The sequence below is a fragment of the Eublepharis macularius genome, chromosome 10 (genome assembly GCF_028583425.1).
Source record: "Eublepharis macularius isolate TG4126 chromosome 10, MPM_Emac_v1.0, whole genome shotgun sequence".
Taxonomy (NCBI): Eukaryota; Metazoa; Chordata; class Lepidosauria; order Squamata; family Eublepharidae; genus Eublepharis; species Eublepharis macularius.
In genome coordinates this window covers 93,052,731-93,065,845 of record NC_072799.1, presented here as the reverse complement: position 1 = coordinate 93,065,845, position 13,115 = coordinate 93,052,731, and the positions used below count along the sequence as shown (strand labels likewise).

The 13,115-nt window shown below is 42.2% G+C and overlaps 1 protein-coding gene across 1 annotated transcript in view; it reads right to left on the bottom strand.

Annotated features, from left to right (window-relative positions):
* Positions 1-2,121: 2,121 nt before the first annotated feature.
* The window catches only part of YIPF7 (Yip1 domain family member 7), a 28,395-nt gene continuing 17,401 nt past the window's right edge, over positions 2,122-13,115 (bottom strand). Inside the window, exons 5-6 of the mRNA XM_054990114.1 lie at positions 11,526-11,707; positions 2,122-5,187 (exon numbers count right to left, since the gene is read on the bottom strand). Of these exons, the coding sequence (XP_054846089.1) occupies positions 5,025-5,187; positions 11,526-11,707 (345 nt within the window). The 3' untranslated portion in view covers positions 2,122-5,024. The remainder of the gene's footprint in view (positions 5,188-11,525; positions 11,708-13,115) is intronic.

Sequence of the window (13,115 nt, the reverse complement as noted above, 5' to 3'; positions counted from 1 at the left end):
CCATTTCTGTTGGACCATCAGTTAGATTCCAAGAGACACGAAAACAGTTTAACAGAACATTGTCAAAAATAAATGATTTTTATAATACAAAATTAAAAGGGCTGAATGACTAAAAATGTCCCAATCATATACTTAAAAGATGCATCTGGTGAATTACACTGCCAACAGTTAACACTGAGCAATAACCTTCGGCAAAAAGGCGCTGTAATGTCCAATATATCCTAAACATAATTTTTTTCTGAATTAGCTGCAATTTAAGATTCGTTGCAGATTCTTATCTTATTGAGATCAATATTCTAAAATAAGAAATAGCATCTGAGCACCATCAGAAATATCCCTTAGTAATTTCACTCTGTGATATATTGTCTCCCAATGGCATCAATTTTGTCCAATTAATTGAATAACCAGACAGATCACCAAAATTATTAATCAAACTCATTAATTAATGTGAGATTGAAATAAATAATAAAAGATCATCTGCATGTAAAATAATTTTAAATTCTGATTTATGTATAAAGAGTTATGTATAAAGTAATGCATATTATTATTTTGTCTAATAGCACATGCCAGAAGTTCGAAACATAGATCAAAAATGAGAGGAGAAAGAGGACAACCTTACCTAGTACCTCTTTCAAGAGGGACTGGTACAAAAAGAATACCATTGGTCTGTACCCTAGATCTAAGGGATGAATACAAAATTCTAATCCAGTTCAAAAATTCATAAAGGAAGCCAATGTGGCAAAAACAAATTTCCAATATATTTTGTGAAATGCTTTTTCAGCATCAAGTGAAATAGCAACTAACCCTAACCCTCCCCACAGCTTTTTCAGTTTTTCTTTTAAATTGGCAATTGAATATTATTATATTGTTATAGTATCTGTATATCAGGAATCTGAATTCCTAGATTTTACTTTGAAAAAGTAAGCCTCTACCCCTTTTCATTGTAGAAATATGCCTTTCCCCTTATATCTCCACAGCAAACAATCTAAAGACTACAGCCCGGAAAATCCACAACAACCAATCTAAAGACTTACTTTAAAAAAAAAAAAAGTTGGGAATTCAGAGAATGTGCTCGACTCATTGGTATAACATAATGTCTCTTGAATCTAGGTCATGTTTGCTTTTAAGCTATGGCTTAAATTGCTTTTTAGTACAGAGTATGGAGGGATACCTAGCTCTTTTGAAGCAAAGTTCTTATAGGTTCCTCTGGCAAAAAGCTTTTGATGAGAAATGGTCGGATATGATTAGAGAACTTGGGATGCGAGGTTTAACAGAATTCCCTATGAGAAAAGGCTTTGCCACTGCAATGATGGAGAAATTGAGACTCTAGATCACGTTCTTCTACATTGTCCCTTCTATCAAGATGCTCACTTTAAGCTCATTACTTCTTTGATCAATAGCATACCTGGAAGAACGAGCTTGGAATATGCTAGGCTACTTCTAGAAGGTGGAAATCTGGCAACTACAGTCTCAGTCACAAAATTTTGAGCAATAGCCTACAAAATCTGTCAAATGGTCTCATTATCGGAGTTTATGTAAATACCACCCTTTTATATTGGTGTTTTAATTAACTATTTTAATTTTGTGCTATTTTTACTAATAATTTTACTCTGTAATTTTGTAGTATTTTTTGGAAGTGTTTCTTTTATACTGGTCTTTGACTGTATAATAAATTTGATTGATTTGATTGATAGTGAACTTGGGAAATCAGAGGCTTTTACCATAGAGATTGATTATGCCAATAGGTGATTTGAGCTCATCATGTTCGTTCATCTCAGTTTCTTGGTATTCCTTCTCCAAGATGTATGCCACCATATACATATTTGTTGACAATCTCACACTTTATCAGAGCTGTTTTTCTTGCCAATCCTTCTATAGTTATGAAAGGCAGATACAGGGCTGTTTTTCAGGGGGAACGTGGGGGAATGGAGTTCTGGAACCTCTTGAAAATGGTCACATGGCTGGTGGCCCCGCCCTCTGATCTCCAGACAGAGGAGAGTTTAGATTGCCCTCCACGCCGCTGAGCGGTGCAGAGGGCAATCTCAACTCCCCTCTGTCTGGAGATCAGGGGGCGGGGCCACCAGCCATGTGACCATTTTCTCTGAGGGCAACCCACTGAGTTCCACCACCTCTTTCCCCAGAAAAAAAGCCCTGTGCAGATATGTTACATTATCTTACCCAGCAAGCATCTCTTTGTGTCCCTCTTGTTCAATGGATTCTTTAGAGCATGTTATTGGATTGTCCCTTTTTTGAGGATCTTCAATTGTGTTATATTATTCCTCTTTTATCTGATTGGCCTGGAGTATCTGCGTCTGAGGTAGTGCCTTTTTATTGAGTCACGGGGATCCTAAAGTTACGCTGGCAGTTGCAAAATTTATATCGGTCTTTATGTTCCTTAAGCAATAGGTTGAAATAACTCCACTGCTCAAGATCTACCTATCAAGGAGATTCTAAAGGAAAAAGGAAAGAAAAGGTATAACGTAATGATATATTGATAATAAATTGCTGATAAAAAAGACCCCAACTCAGTAGAAAGGGCTGTCGTGTAGGAGAGACTGGGAAATCCAAAGTTTCCCACCCACAGAACAGCCATCCAGGTTCCCAAAACTACACAACAAAAAAGGGTTTGGGAAATATCAGAGAAAAGGTGGAGGAAACCCTGGAAATGCATGAATGCTGTGGGGAAACAAGCAAAATACCCTGCTTCTTAGCAGCATTGCACCCAGGGCAAATAACCTGTATGAAAACAGCAATGGCATCTAGAACTGCAGAACGGAAAACCTCACGCATTCACATTTCGTATCCAAATGATACAAAAAGCAAGGTGTGCTTTTTAATGTTTTTTTCAAAAAAAAATTCAAGTACTTTATATAGCTTTTTTTACAGTTCACTCAGTAAAATGCTTTTAAAAGGAAACATTCATCGCTTAATGCTTTTGCTGTGCAATTATTAACATTCTCTTCCTGGTGTTATTTCATTTTCATCCATTAAACAAATAAAATGTAAATCATATAATCTAATTTTGTTAATGGAGTTTAATGCATTACTGGGTGGGGGAGAAACAGAAAGCATTAAGATGTGACTTGGTTGAGTGGCGCACAGCACGCATTCGCACATATAAGCTTCCTTCCATGTTAGACCTTCTTTTGACTGTTTAATGCTCTCACACAGTACCACTTTCATCTACAATTCCCACTCACTTTACTTTCACAATTAGGGTCACACTGTTGACACCTCTCTCTCTTTCGCTCTCTCATGCACCATCAATATTCACACACAGGGGCTTGCTTCAGGCATCATGTAAAAACATGGCTTCATTAAACCATGGTTAGCTAATTATTGGTATGTCCATCAATCCACTAACTGTGATTAGAGAAACCATGGCCTGAGGTTGGTTTAAAGTGCAGACCTAAGCACTGTTATACCCTTCTAAACTCACTGACTTCAATGAACGTAGAAAGGTGTAACTCTGCTTAGGATGGCACTGATGGCAACCACAGTCAGTCTTAACTATGGTTTTATGTAGTGTGCTAATACAGAGAACCTGACTTGTTCCCATCACTGCAGGGCTGGCCAGGATAGTAGCCAGATCTCTATTGGGGAGGTAAGAGAAAGAGTGTAGGTGATGAACTCAGCATTTGTTAAACCACACCTGGAAATATACAGGCTGGCTTCGCAAACTAACCAAAGAATAAAACATGATCTTACTATATAAAAGAGTAAGTGTATTCTAGATAACTCACTTCCTACCTTGATGCACCAGCAGAGAGCGCTGCTGCAGCAGGAAACCCAGGCTGAGATCAGGAGCGGAGCAGGTGGCAATGCCTGCTCCCCCCTCTACCCAGTCAGGATCAGGAGCAGAGCAGGCAGTAATGCCCGCCCTCCTTCACTCTGCCAGAATCAGGCTTGGAGCAGGTGACAATGACCACTCCCTGCCTTCACACAGCCGGGATCAGGAGCAGAGCAGGTGGCAATGCCTGCTCCCCCCTCTACCCGGTCAGGAGCAGGAGCAGAGCAGGCAGCAATGCCCACCCACCTTCACTCTGCCAGAATCAGGCTTGGAGCAGGTGGCAATGGATCAGGTGGCTGGGATCAGGAGCAGAGAAGGTGGCAATGCCCACCGCCTGCCTTCACCTGATCAGGATCAGGCACAGAGCAGGTGGCAATGCCCACTCCCCGCCTTCATCCGGCTGGGATTGGGAGTGGATCAGGTGGCAATGCCCGCTCCCTGTCTGCACCAGGCCAGGATCAGGAGATGAGCAGATAGCAATGCCCACCCATGCCTTCACCCAGCTGGGATCAAGAGCACAGATGGCAGCAATGCCCACCTCCTTCACCCAGCCAGGTGAAGGTGTAGATTAGGTGGCAATGCCCCCCCCCAACTTCACCTAGCCAGGATCAAGAGGGGAACAGTTGGCAATTCCCACCTCCCGCCATCACCCAACTGGGATCAGGCATGGAGGAGGAGGCAATGTCTGCCTGCCCACCCTCCCCTTTATAGAGCCTGTTGTATTTTTTCTCACAGTGGGCTTTGTTGCTACTTTTGTATAATGTCTGAACTGAGCCACAATGCAACAACTGATGTGAGTGCTCTTGACTCATTTATCTGCTACATTCTTTCCCACAAACAGCATATACCCCTACTTACAGCTAAGGCATTATATACTCACAGCATTTTCTTTTTTGGAAGCAACTTCTGAGCATTTGTAATCTTTATAATCATCCCATAGGGTTCCATTAGCTGAGTCATTGGCATAGAGGGGAGATTTGAGTCTGAGGAAGTCAGAGTTTGTTGACCAACAAATTCAGTCTTGGTTTACCTAAGCTTCTCTCTCTCCCTCTCTCTTAGTCCAGCCATCTGATTTAGGGAAAGTAAATTGGCATAACCCCCATTCTTCTGCACCTCTGCATCCCTTGCTTTAATTTGACCATTTCTCTGCAACAACACTAAAAGATTTCCTATAACTGGTTTTCAATCATGCAATTTGATATGTAGACGAGGTACAATAGCTAGAAAATGCAGCTCAGAAAACAGTCATAAGTGCAAACAGGCCATAGAGTAAAGCACAGGGGTAGGCTACCAGAAGCTGCTGGCCTTCCATCGCCAACGCGGAAGTGAATATTTTGGAGGCGGAGAGGCTGCACCATCCAATAATGATCAGCGCTAGCAGAGTTCCTAGAATCCCCCTGCAAGAAACCACAGCAAAAGGCAGGAGGGAGCCACTAATTAATACAACTGGAATCATGACAACACGTCAGCTTCTTGCTAATCAAGGGATGCAACCAGGGCTTTTTTTCAGCTGGAACGCGGTGCAACGGAGTTCCAGAACCTCTTGAAAATGGTCACATGGCTGGTGGCCCCGCCCATTTAGACCTCCTACACGCCGCTCATTGGTGTGGAGGGTGATCTAAACTCCCCTCTGTTTGGAGATCAGGGCCACCAGCCATGTGACCATTTTCGCCAAGGGTGATTTAAACTTTTAAAAACTCCCCCCTTGTTCCAGCTGACCCAAAGTGACATCACTGTGTGGTCCTGGGAGCAGGCGCGCACTTTGCGCACGTGCATGTGGTACCAGGGGCACCACCTCCCGCCAAGAGTTGTCCCCTGTGCTGGCAACCCACTGAGTTCCACCACCTCTTTTCCTAGAAAAAAAGCCCTGGGTGCAGTGATAGCCAAGGGCTACCAGCAAATTAAAACAATACAATGTTAAGCCAAACAAACTGATGAATGGCTGAAGCCAAGTCACTTGTCACTTTGGATGAAAAGCAGGTTTATAGTTTGCAGCTTTAAAGAGACTAAACTGCAATAAGTATTTATTTTTATTTATTTTATTTAATTTGTAGTCTGCTCTCCTTGCAAGCAGGCTCAAAGCAGATTCACAACATATACATACATATAATAAAAATGTATAATAAAACATTGGTAGCAATCATATGATACACTACACTCAAAGCATCCCAGGTGACTCACGTTCCACCCCACATTTCAAAAACACCCCCAGATTCTGTGGGCAGGATGGCTAAGATTTAATAAGTACAGGTGAGAGGATGTCTTCCCCCCCCCCACTAGGAGGGGCCAGTTGGGTGATTTGTCTGCCTCAATCTCCATCTTACCGGCCCAGCGAAATGATAACAAATCTTGCTGAGACCAGGCCTCCACAGACAGAGAGTAAATTAGTATTAATTTGCTATTTAATTTACAAGGACTTCAAGACAAACAACCAGAAGCATCTGACGGGGGGGGGGGGGGAAGCAATGTAAACATCATGCAATGCATGTATTATACCATCTTGACATAGGCGTATCTGTGGTACAGTCTGACTGTCTGACTGCAGGCGGTAAAATGCTGAGGTGGGAGAAGGGATTCTACCACTTCCAAATACAGGCAGTAGATCATGGAGGTTCACATTCTGAAATGTCCCCCCGTATTTTAAAAAATCCCTACAAATAGAAAATGAACACAGAGAGGGTGTCACTGTGCTGTTTTTTTCTATGTGCATTTACAGTTTGAACTGTCTTGGTTAGAGGTGGGCACGGACCAAAAAAACATACCAAAATTTGTCACAGACCGGCCTGATTCGATGTTTGTGAACCGGCGGGTTGTGGAGCGTGTGTTTTTCATGGGCATGATGACTTTTGGGCCGGTCCTTCGGGCCGTTGGTCCATGAAACCAGACATCCCGGCGCCGAGCAATCAGTTCCCTAGGCAACGTAGGGGAGTCGCCTGCAGACCTTCTGCTGCCTTTGGAACATACCAATCTTAGCCCTGAAAACCTTGATAGGCAGCTCTGGTTGCCAACCAGTGAGCTCCCATTATTCTCTGAGAGCAAGCAGTATATATAACACCCAGGGTTGAACCATGGTTTCACTTTCCAGCTGGTTACTGAAAGAGGAAATGCTTGTTGCGGGAGTTTTTTTGGATCGCATGAGAGGGAGGCTTGGGGCTTGTGCTGCAGCAAGGCTCTGGAAGCAAGCTTATTGAGTTTTCTCAGCTGAGGGCTCACTCTTCTGTTTAATATTTTAATTTCAATTCTTATTTGCTTATAGGGTGGTGGGCTGACCTAGGGCTCTGCCCCAATCCAGTCTCAGAGCTGCAGTAAGGCTCTGAGTGCAAGCTTATTGGGCTCCTTGAGGGTTTACTCTTCTGTCTCATTTTCCCCCTTTCAATTCTTATTTGATTGTGGAGTGTTGGGCTAGTCTATGGCTCTGCCAATTACTGCAAGCCAATGCAAATCAATTGGCGTTTGTGGCTCCTATTCTATCTACTGGAAGTTTTCTGGGGCAGCCGCTTTGGGGGTTTTGTAACTCTGACCTCCAAAATGCAATCTGGGCCAAACTAGAAGGGTGGCTGTTCAATGACTTCACGCGTGTGCACTCCCAGAGCAGCGCAATGATGTCACTCCAGAGAGTGATGTCATCATTCAGGAGCCCTAAGTGCTTCCGCACTTCATAGCAGGCCAATTTGCACCCCAAATAGGTCCAATTTGGCTCATGCCTGAATCAGCCCACTGTGAAGCGCAGGAGCACTCCTGGGGTGGCGTAATGACCTCACTCCCAGGAGTGATGTCATCGCACAGCCCCGGGAGCATGCCCAGGAGACCTATTCCCAGACCTTCCTCCCACCAGCCAGGTGAGGGGTGGTGAAGGGTGGAGGGTGGGAGCAGGGGATCCCTTGCCCCCACCAGGGGATCTGGGATCCCTAGCTGACAGGGTGCAAGCCAGGTATCCTCTATTCTATTACCTTCATTCTCTAGGCTTTCTGTTTGTTTTGAAACAGTTTCATTAACCTAGGGTCAACCGAAGAGTCCTGGCAACTGTATTCCCTAGAACTACTTTTTCTAGAAACCACAAGCATGCTTATATTTATTTATTCATTTATTACCTTCATTCCTCAATTCCCTTGTTCAACAGATTGAGGGCTACACTAATAGCAACTTCACCAGTACGTAAGAAATACGGGTGACTTTAAGAAAAAAAAGGAAGGCAAATCAGAAATAACCTGTTCCTATTTTCTTGTCCATGTTACTCCTCTTTTCCCCTAAATGCAGTTCTCTCAAAAGACATAATTTGTTCACATTCCTCTTCCCTTGCCAATTCTCATTATCTCTCACTCTCACACACACAAGCACATATTACTGGGAAGAGGGTTTAATTACACATCATACTGAAAGTCTCACAGGTGTAGTTCCCATGTTTTTTTTTTCTTTTTGAATAGTAGCTTTAGGGCCCTCCCCAATTTGATATGGAGGAGTATAGTTCAATCCTTCCACCCACACTGTTATTCCAACCTAAAATGGTCTTACTGACTATTATGTGGCAAATAAGGCTAATTCAATCCTGGGTTGTATCAAAGGGGCCATAGCATCGAAATCGCAGGAGGTCATAGCCCCTCTCTATACTGCCTTGGTCAGGCTGCACCTGGAGCACTGTGTGGAGTTCTGGAGGCCTCACTTGAAAAAGGATGTGGACAAAATTGAGAGGGTGCAGAGGAGAGCGATGAGAATGATCAGGGGTCTGGAGACTGAGCCCTACGAGGAAAGGCTGAGGGCCTTGGGAATGTTTAGTTTGGAGAAGAGGAGGTTGCGGGGGGACATGATTGCTCTCTTTAAATATTTGAAAGGCTGTCATTTGGAGGAGGGCAGGGAGCTGTTCCTGTTGGCAGCAGAGGACAGAACTCGAAGCAACGGGCTTAAATTACATGCAGAAAGGGTACCGGCTGGGTATTAGGAAGAACTTTTTCATGGTCAGAGTAGTTCAAAGGTGGAATCAGCTGCCTAGGGAGGTGGTGGGCTCCCCTTCACTGGCAGTTTTCAAGAAGAGGCCGGATGAATCTTTGTCAGGGATGCTTTAGGCTCCTCCTGCATTGGGCAGGGGGTTGGACTAGAAGGTCTGTATGGCCCCTTCCAACTCTCTGGTTCTGTGATTTTGTGAATGAGGTGAGGCCACTCACTGGAGGAAAGATTCCTTTGCCAGTCCCGGGCTTGTGCCATGCTCCTCTTGATGCTTGGCTTGTGTTTTCTGTCTTCAGCTGTTCTGGTCTTCTCAGTGAGTCCCATGCTTAGTGGGTCCTGGTTCTGGAGAGGCTGAAGACCTCTATATTCACCATTGAGCCTTTTGGTTTGCAATAATGTACAAATTCTTTTAAAAATATTAACATGTGTATTGATTTCCTGCACATTTTTATGATGCTCTGATAGCATGAATACAATATGGTCAGTGGTGCAACTAGCTGTGTAATGTACAGGTTATATGTGGTTATGTTATTCTTCTTGTTTTAAATATATTATTTTTGTTACAAATTTTGCTTCATACACTTCCTATTCAGAATGCCTTCATTTTCCTCCTTTTCCTGCTCATAAGACAGCTCATTCAAAAGGCTGCACATTGTCCTTTTTTATATATATATATGCTATTCCTGTAGAGCTATCTAGAGATTTATAGACAAACTTAAGTAAAGAAAAAAAAGAGAGAGGTACTTGCTCCAAGGATGCTACACATTAAATTATAGTAAGTTCACTGGACATTACATAGATGGTTTCATATGTTGGTCACTTGATTAAATCAGCAACAATTCTGAAACCAGTGTGAGTCTCATCTGGCTCTTAAGCACACACAAGCACTACTGTATGAATAAAAATTATTAACGAGACCAATTACACCTGCTGATTGCTAACAAGGCACAACGGAATAAATGGCTCCTTCAGCATGGTCTGTCCTATCAACAGAGCAAGACATCTTTTAGAATCTGGGCTATTGCCAGCACTGGCTCAAAGCATTCTTAGGAAACTTGGACTAATTACTTTGCTTTAAAAGAACTCCCTAAAAATGAGCATCTGTGACAGCAAAAAAATAAAATAAATTAATGTATATTAGTACATCAGGGAATTTTTCCATTTCCTGGCTGCAGCTTTCCAGAATTGTTCTACAATTTCTGCTACTAATATTTTGACATGGGATAAAAGAGGAAGAGGAATCAACAGGCAGCATGTCAAGTATGAAGCAGAGGATAAGGTGGGAGGTCTAATTCTTTACAGAAAATTGAGTTTGTTGGGTAGAGGAGCTAAAGACTACTCCCACCTCTGTTTTACCTTACTCCACCCTGGTTTTGGAATATTTTTCTTCAAATTAGTTTCTGGCATCAGAACCAGGAAAAATAATTGAGTTGGATCTCAGGGGAAGCACCAAGGGAAAGATCCTTCCATTGGAGGAAGGCGCCCCTGCTAGTGGAATGGATCCGGAAGAACCACCCTTTCGTCTCCACAACAATGTGGCTGACACAAAAACTCTGCAGAGAGCCCTACATCTCACGTGATAATTTTCAAGTTTCCCTCTGTTCTTCCTGTACTTTTTAGGCCGTTGTTTTTGGCACCTTTTAGAAAATTTTTAAAACAATAAACATTACAAGGTCAGTGCCTAAAAATAACCCTTGCACGTTCCCTCAGCCACACAACTGAGGAAATTGACTGATGATCAGTTGGGGAAATTTACATGTTCCCCAGGAAGTAAGCAGCAGAAATGGCATTTTTCTAGTGCAGAAAAAATAAACAGACACCCCTTTGGTTCAACTCTTTCAAGTGCAGAATTACAGAGGCCCAAATCAAATCTGATTCTTGTGGCTCAAATATCCAGAAAACCTTGTGTCGGTGAGTAGGCGGAAGACCCCTTCTCTTTTTTAATGCCTTGTAAACATTTTTCATCGAAGCATTAGGAAATAAAACATCAGCACAAATCGGTGGCCCTAGATTGGCACGTAAATTTAGAACACAAAGACATGCAACTGATTGGCAGTAAGTTCAGTAAAGAGAAAATACATCATACAACAAAGTTAACAGTACAATCATATTATTGCAGATCTGGGATTTGTTGTCACGGGATGTGGTGAAAGCTATCTTTGGGTTGTTTTAAAAAAACGGAGAAATCCGTGGAGGATAAGTCTTTTTATAGGACAGTTACATCTTTTATAAAGGCATCATGTGTTTGAACCCTGGATGCTGGGAAGATGCTGGCCATCATGGGGATGGCCACCACAATTATAGCCTGTTTATAGGCTTCTGCGTCTATCTGGCTGGTCATGGTTGTAAATAGAAAACTAAATTAGATGTATCTGTGATCTGCTCCAATGACATAATTCTTATATTCTTAAATATTTGTAAAGACCCAGCTCACCATATCCTCTTTCCCCATAAATTCCCTCAGACACCTATATGTGTTCACAGTCCAAGTAATCCCAGAGTAACAGCAGTATCCTCCTGCCCCAGCTCGGGCCAGCCTAAGGGTTTTTGGCACCCTAGACAAGCTATGACTCTGGTGACCTCCCAACATTCAATATGGAGAGGTTGAGTGATAACATAGACAGACAGACAGACATACACACACACACACACAATAAAACTGCTTCCATCTAATTTGAGGCCCCTTAAAGCTTGGTGTCCAAGGCAACTGCCTAGTCCACCTATATGGTTGGGCCAGACCTGCCCCCAACCATTCAAAACAACCTACCAACATTCCAGGTGATACACTACTTACTGTAGGGAGAAAAACACTGCATAGCTGGACAGGATCACCATCGGCAGCAGGCAGTAGCCTAGTACACTGGCCACGCATCCATATGAAACACTTGCTATGCTCATCAGGTTCAACAAAGCATGGATTGCGATGCATCCCGTAGCACTCATGCCATACACATAACCAAAGTGAACTTTTCCTGCCTAGGGAAATGAACAAAGATAAGGGTGATGTCACTGTGCCATTCATGGGTGGGCTTGAAAGGAGGTGGGAAGTGTCTTCTTTATATCACAGTAATTGAATTCTTTTTATGGGTTGGATCCTGAGGCCCATTCATGGAACAAGGTCATGGGACTGATATATCTCCATTCTCCCTGCTTTGGTGGTCTCTTGGAAACAGTGGCTGGGGCCTGGGGGCTGCAACTTGGACAGAAATGATCCCCTCCTCCTATTAAGTTCTTCTGTGAATGAAGGAAGAGCTCGTGCAAGAATTAGAAGCAGATATCTACACATTTCCCTTTCTTTCTACATTCCAGTCTAGGGTCCCCTAGAAGTAAGAAAAAATATTTCAGAGGATATGAGAAGGGGGAGAGATCTGTTCCATAAGCACCTTCTGCTTGAGTTTATATGATTCAACTCCATGCACCTATTTAAAAATGACTGTCATTAAGATTTTTTAAACAAATGATCAAGAACCATAAGTGCTAACATTTTATGAAGCAGCCATTAATGAAGGTCCAGCTTTAGACAAAGATCAACAAACTGAATCCATTGAAAAAGCTCTCTTAACCCAGTTAAACACAGATTCTGAACGGTGCATTAGGAGGATCTAGAAGGGAATCCTTGTCACTCTAGTATAGGACTATTAGTTAATGATTAATAAGGGCATCTTTGTGAATTAAATTGTTAAAATAATCATTTTTGATTAGGGTGTTTTTGGAAGTCGTTGGTAATTTAATTATGGCCCAATTAAAGCTGATATTTTAAAAATTAATGGGCTGAATAATCCTCTTAAAAGAAACTAGTATCAAGGGAACTTAACAAAAATCTTTGATGTTACTTTGATGCAGGAAACATATTAGAAAGTATGATCTTAGATATCTAGAAGGGTTGAGATTGGGAGATGTTTATGAAGCCTCAGCAGAAGAAAAGAAGAGTGGCCATTTTTATCAATTCCAAGAGGACTATTAGGATTCCAGACTACAGGAAAAAAGTGACCAGCCAATATGTAATAGCAATTGGGAAATATACTTAAATCAGTGTTACATTTGTTTGTATTTATGCCTCAAGTATAAGATTAAAGCAAGGTGAATTAATTATAGCTGGTAGTTTCAATGGCATAATAGATAGAACTCTAGAGAAAGAAAAAAAAATCAACAGCCAACAATTCTCTTAAATGAAATGGAAGGCTTTCAACTTATTGATGCCTGGAGATTTTTTACCCAGGAATAACAGATTATACTTTTTCCCCAAACACCCCAAATGGTATTCAATAATAGGTCTTATGTTAATAAAATCCTATCTCTGGTACATGATATGAGTATTATCTGTGTATCATCATATAAGCAACTGGGATAGACTATTGGATCATAAATTGGCATGCCTAGGCAT